Here is a 7,274-nt window from a genome sequence, read left to right on the forward strand (position 1 = left end):
TATATATATTGCTATATATATATTGCTATAAATTCGGTTTTCTTGACGTCACTGTCATATCGATCGATTGCCAAGTATCATAAAAAATATTCTTCAAGTATTTACTATTTAGTATTACTTTCATATACAAAAAAGAAGATTATTAAACAAGATTATCTAACAAACCAAAAATAATACTTTAGGAACTTCTATCTTATAAAGAGACTACAATATATTTCTATTTTTTTTTTAATAATAAACAAAAAATTGTTGTATATAATAATTAATTATGCAACTCACCTTGTATACCGGGCAGTGTTCCGGGGAACACGCGGGAAAGCCTAGAAATAAAAACAAATTGCGATTATATAGAGGACATTTCACATTTACATTATTTAAAACTATTTTTATATGGAAAAAATATACAATGAAAAATCAGAATATATATAAGATTTATTTAATTAGAGATACTCTTTCTATAAAATTATGAATAAATTAGCGCTGTAAATATTGATAACTCGAACGATGCTAACCTGCTGCTCAGCTCGAACGGGTGAAACGTCTTCTCCACGGCGCCGTACACTTTGAGGCCTTTTATTTACAGGTCCAAGAGGAAAAACGTCAGCCTGCAAAAAGCAAGACGGAAGTGCAAATTAAATGGTCTGTTCACTGATAACTGCCCTTCATAACGGACCATGTCGCCATGAGTTTTAATACGGCTTTTAGTAGCCTCCATCACGGCAGGTATAAAGTTCTCTACCTTGTACAACCGTTAATGCGTCGCCACGCTCCATAACGAAACTTTACTTAGCCTTACTCTTCCTACACTAGGAAATTTAGCTTTACCATCAAACCTCTCATTATCCACCTTATATATCGAAATAAATAAAATTCGACTAGAAAAAAAAATAACGATATTTTAGAAATGTTATTTAATTATCCACGATTCAACAGTTATTCGGAAAATTCAATTAAGGTATTATTCCATACAATAGAAAATTTATTTTTCCATCTCATTTGTAGAATGATTATGTGTTATATTTAAACAAACGAGTATAACGAGAAATAAATATTGCAAAGAGATTGAAACTGTCCATGCGAGAAGAAAGGCATGCTGCCGAAGCAGTTAAATTAACCGCGATTCTTCTCGAGATAGAAAATAAATTCAATCGAAGGTGCACCTATGAATTTCGATTTACTACGACGGGCGTGAATAGCAGAGCCCGAGTTGAAAATAGAAAATGTAGAAATGCTCTCTGGAGAAATATGCGGAGTAAAATCTCTGAGAGTGAATTTATACCGAAATCTCAAACGGGGGAAACTTGAGACAAGATGCAAAAATGCGGATATCTGCGAAACTGCCATCCCGAAAAAATTAATAGTAATTCAATAAATTTGAGAAAATTTCTCTCTCACTTTTTTCTTAAATAAACTTCTTTGAGATTGTCTAATAAGATTGTGAATGTAACTTGTATCTCCATTTTATTATTTGCATATTTTATTTTACTTTTTTGTGTTAATATATAAATAATAATTATTATTATTTTTAGTTTAATCTCTTTTTTTATTCATCTCAAGATTTTATTTTGCCCACGATAATAACATTATCAATTACATATATATTGATACCTCGATGAAACCGTTTAAAAATATATTTATATAGATAAACATCTCTGCTATATAATAAAGACTGTTTAGCCTTTCTCTAAATGTCACAAAGGGGCAAAAAAGTTCCGTTTTCCCGGTCGGGGGAGAAATGGTGTCGGCGAAACGTGGGCAGGACGTGCTACGGAGGATATTACTTTTAAGGTTGAACAATAAGGGGATGGAGGAAGGTCGGAGAACGCGTTTGGCAAACTCGGCTTGTGCAAACTGGAGGAGATTGGTCGAGGGCGCACAACAATCGGACACGAGAAAGCTCTTGGTGTTCCCTGCCATTCCTTTCGTTACCCCAAGGGGGGTGACGTTATACTAGGATGCCCACACACTCGCGAACTCACACGCATGGTCTACTCGCGCGAAATATTCAGGAGAACCGGCCCATTTGTCACTCAATGCTATCCGACCCCTTTCAAGCGTACGCACTTGTGTAATCAAATCAAAAATCGTATGTTTCTCAACCATTACGCGCCATTTTAAGCGTAAGTTCAAGCAAAATTACTTGTATATATCTGATCTTAATGTTTAATGGTTTAATATATACATTTGTATATTTTATTAAGTATTTAATAAATGAACATGAAATGTATTTTTATTAATAGTACTTTTATTAATAGTATTATATTGAGAAGCAAAGATAGCATATAAAAATTATAAACTAATACAAAAAAACACGCGATTTTTAATCTTGGCTTAGGGGATATAAAACGTATTATTGTAGTCATACTTTAACACACATTTTTGATAACAACGACTAGTCTCTGTAATGGATATATTTATCACGTCGTTATCCCAAAAAGAGAGACAATTTATATGGAACCAAAGAATTTTTCAATAAAAACCGAGTGATAAATTGCGAATGAAATTGATAATATTTTGATAGAGATATATAAATAAAAAAATATAATTATAAAATAAATATTTAACGAAATGAATGAAGGATAAAGTACTATTTCCAGAGAGAAATAAAATATTAACTTTTTATTAAACTTTCTACGAAAGTCTGCCATTATCCTTATCATAATACAAACTCTATTTTATGGTAAACAATTATTTTTAATAAGGTTCTACGTAAAAGAAAAAAATAATTTAAAAAGTTGATATGTATTTTCCGCTATTTTATAATTACGTGACAAACACAATGATATGCACTGTGTGGACGTCTTTCCATAATTTCCATTATCTTTAACACCTCGCTCTTTATCTCCTTCCATTTCCAGTCTGTAGTTGAAATGAGGTTTCGTTGCTTCGTAGCATTGAATATTTAAACCAGTCGCGTGTACGTTAAGTGTTCGTAATTTTAAATTTAATTTGAAAGTATTACTGATAATCGATTATTCAAAAGTTAATAATTATACAACCTTTGAATAATCAACAATTGCGTTCCGTTGTCTGTGATTCACAGTGCCTTGTCCAGTGAAATTCAGATATTTATAATGCTGTCAACCAACAACATCAAGGTAAATTTTTTCTTTATGGTTTCCTCTACGTAACCGGAGGAAGTATTGAAATTATCTGGCATAAAAATCACTGAGGTCAAGGATAAGCGCATATACGACTAGATTTGAATTTTTTCGCTAACTATGGTCTAAATCTAAAATTAGAAACAAACAAAATAAAATTCCCATAAAAAAGAAGAAATTGCGCACCGCTTACAGTCCTTGGCTCTTAATTAACCCGCTCTCTTTTGTTATTGAGTTCCGTGTGCACTCCGTGACTTCTACGAACTAGTTTGCATACTGAACGAATTTTCGTCTTCATTCTCATTCACGAATGTATAGCTACTCGCATACTTTAATTAGAGTTGAACCTCACATTTTGATGATGAAGGCATTATTCGAAATAAAAAATGTTTTGTCAAAAAATTTATTTGCAGTCTACGTGCATATATAATTTAGCGATTACTTTATATATTTTATACAAGATATCTTCTATATTAATCCCGAATAGTTTGCGTTCTATCTCTCATTATGTTGACAGGCAGCAACCCTAGCATAACACGGCAAAAGATTTAATTCCTCTCCGCGACTGATGATTAAAAAAAATTCAACCCTTCTACAATGAAGAAGTCTCAATTCCCACCAGACGGCGAAATTGAAATATAGTATTTAGGATGTTGCCATTTTAGGAGCGAATCCACGAGGGTCTGAATATCAGAATTTTGGCCAAAATAATCAAACAAGTAAAATAACAATAGCCTGTATATTTGCACTCTATAAATTTACCTATCATATAAATGTATAATTAATATACACATACACACACACACAATAGAAATTTATTACTAATAACATAATTTTATGCATATTATTCAATATACATATATCCATATATATCTAACAAATAAGCACTAGTTATAATTATTGTATAAATTATAATTATATATTACTGATTGACATATAATCTCTCTCTCTCTCTTCTTCTTCTTCAAATATCAGGCAATGGTTTATAAAGATATTCTACGTATCTATTAAGCAAAAATGCCTAATGTCATAAGAATATTCATCATAATATATCGCCAATCAAACTCTCTTATCTTAAATTTTCCTCCGTACTTATCAATTTTTTCAGCAATCTACACGTGGAAACTAGTAAGAATATTGTGTTATTATCATCTTGTTATACACCAAGGTGAAAAGATCTAATTAAAGTATGCGAGCAGCCATACATTCGCGAATGAGAATGAAGATGAAAATACGTTCGGTATGCAAAGTAGCTCGTAGAAGTCGCGGAGTGTACACGGGGGTAGGAGAGTGAAATAACGCGTCTCTCTCATAACCGCGTGACGTGTGACGCGTGCCAGTTTCAGCGGGGCGTCGAGACGCCTTTCGGCGCTTCAGTGCTGTCGGCATCGGGACGCCCTCCCTCCTTTCAGAGGCAGATGCTATGGCCGGACGACCAATCCTGGTCGTCCGGATTCGAGGAGCGCTTCCAATATGGCAGTGGTCTAGCGGGACGAAGAACTAGCATATACTACGCCTGATGAAAGCGACAAGTGAATTCTCGTGCCGCTTTTTAGTGGCGGATATTTTCCCTCCAATGCTAGTTTATAATCAATTAATTAATCCCAATTCACGAGAGTCATATGATACGGAAATATATAAGCCATCTTACCTCGTATCATTTTGAAATGATGAATGAAGCGAGACGGATAGGATGTCGATGTAAATTTTTCTTGTGAAGTCATATATCTAACCAAAATTTTTTAAATTTATCTTGCAATGTTTTTTCTCTCAAATTAATTAATTGTATCATATAATTGCAGACGTAACAAATCCCATGTATGATATATAATTTTCAAGAAATCATATCAGTTAAATTATATTTTATGCATAAATATAATATAACATAATTATTCGTAATTATTCATGTTCTTAACAGATATATACGGTTATATTCGACACTGATTTGCCAGCCATAGTGCATCTCATAATAGAGCAATTCCAAGTCCGGCGGTGTTGCTTTACCTTTTTTCTTCCCTTTTTTTTTTTTTTTTGCTACCTTGAACTAGCCGCTGGTTTGTATTTCGCGTCACATTCACGACTTACAATACAAAGCTACAGCTGGAACAAAATATAAGCGCGGGATATTCCATTTGAGTAAGGACATAGGAGGAGTAAGGGATGCAGAGAACAACACTCGGGGGAGGGGGAAGCCTAAGAGGGTTTGAAGACTGGGAAAGTGGTGGTGAGCGCGTTGTCTACGTGAGTATATGGCGACTCGGTATTGAGTTAAGAATGGCTAGACCATTTCGTGTTCCTGGGGTTGCGTCGTCATGGGAACCATCCTCATCAGGCAAAGTCTCTCAGGATCTTTCTTCATTCTTCCGTTCCTGTCGCCCTTCCATCCCCCCCCCCCCCTTCCACCCCTCTATATTCTGCATGTTTTGCATTGCGTTACCTGGGGAACTTGCGTGCAACTATTGTCGATGTACATCTCGCATTCGAAAAATATCAATATATTATGATAGAATTTTAAATTATATTGTGTTTTATATTATATATATATACTAATTACAATATAATATATCTACTAATTAATCTGTAATTCTTGATTGGTTGAATATTTTTTTCTAAATGCTTTATCTCTCTCTCTCAAACATTTTTTCTATTATTTCTATTATTATATCTCATTATTTCTAAATGCCTTATCATACACTATGAATTCTGACAATATATCTTATATAGTTTCGTAACGATTATTATTGTGCAGAACGATAACTAGTGTAAGAAAAATAAGGGCATTGATTGGATATAATCAATCTTCTTGATGCTCGGAGTAATAAGGTAAGTGCAGCGATATATTATAATGTCGCACGACATTTTCCTCGCGCTAAGTACTCGGGGAGATTGGGGCCGCATAGAAGCGAAGCTATAGATAGAAAGCTATCTGGCAACCACGCCTCGCGAGATAACCAGATGCCGAGACATTAATCTTATCCCCATGATTTTACCCTGTGCTCGATTCTACCTTATCTCGGTTCATTTTCATATATCACGGCACAATGCGATATTCACGATTTAGGACATTAAATATATGCACATTCCATACAGATACCAAGGAGATAATTCTGCAAAAATGTAAGCTCGCGAATTTTATTTGCTGTAAAGAATCCCAGAGATTCTTTGCTAATTCGAGATAACGAATCGTCATTTTAGAGATTAGCATGGCGCACAGTTCTAACTTTATAATTTAATCACCGAACAAAGTATTTAGTATATTGTGAAGAAAAGTATTAAAAATAATATAATATAATAGAAAGATTTCCGATAGGCCACAACTTTCTTTCTGATCGATATAACTAAGAAAAATTCAAGATTCTTAGTTTAAATCTATTTAAAATCCGAATATATATGTGTGTGTGTGTATGTGTGCTTATAATAATTCAATAATTTATAAATATAACAAGATAACTTTCAGTTTATCATTTATCCATATATATACATATAAACATCCTATTCAAGAAATTCTCGCAGTCTTTTCTAAAATATGTATTGTGTGCTATATCAATATCGAAATGTTAAAAGAATAAAATAAAAAATACGCGAGAAATCGTTAATGATTTATAGATTTTTTCAGTTGCTTGTCTGTTAACTTTATAGCTTACCATGTTGCTTTCTGATTAATTTGACATTTTCACGTTTGATTTATGACTAGACGAGTGTAGTATTCTCGAAACAAGAAAAAAAAACAATGGAACGGCGTTTGACTGAATCTTTGGTTGAATCTGGCTTTCCAGGCTTACGGTGCACACCATAAACTGCATTCCGCCCATGTCTGTAGCCACTATTTTTCCCTATCAATGCTCTATAAATAATTCAAGTTAAAATAATATAGTTCCTCCGCTCCCAGGCACGATATCTCCTCAGATTTCAGTCTCGGCTTTCACGGATACGCGTAAACACCATGACCGTCGTTGAATTATGCGCGAGACAGATATGTGAACGCGTTTTATTCGATGTCACTACCGAGGAAGACAAAAAGCTTTTTCCCAAGCGTACAAAAATATTTCGCGTCTGCGATGATAATACCACATAATCCAGAAACAGAAATATTAAAATATATAGAAAAATAAAAAATATATAAAATTATGTACTTTTGTATACTAATTTAAATTTTATATAAATTAAATATTA

General features: G+C 33.5%; 1 protein-coding gene across 1 annotated transcript in view; it reads right to left on the reverse strand.

The window, feature by feature from the left end:
* Window positions 1-275: 275 nt before the first annotated feature.
* Window positions 276-7,274, reverse strand: part of LOC115235597 — a 48,343-nt gene continuing 41,344 nt past the window's right edge. Inside the window, exons 4-5 of the mRNA XM_029807495.1 lie at window positions 513-605; window positions 276-320 (exon numbers count right to left, since the gene is read on the reverse strand). Of these exons, the coding sequence (XP_029663355.1) occupies window positions 276-320; window positions 513-605 (138 nt within the window). The remainder of the gene's footprint in view (window positions 321-512; window positions 606-7,274) is intronic.

This window comes from Formica exsecta, unplaced genomic scaffold (assembly GCF_003651465.1).
Source record: "Formica exsecta isolate Colony F162 unplaced genomic scaffold, ASM365146v1 scaffold228, whole genome shotgun sequence".
NCBI classification, from domain to species: Eukaryota; Metazoa; Arthropoda; class Insecta; order Hymenoptera; family Formicidae; genus Formica; species Formica exsecta.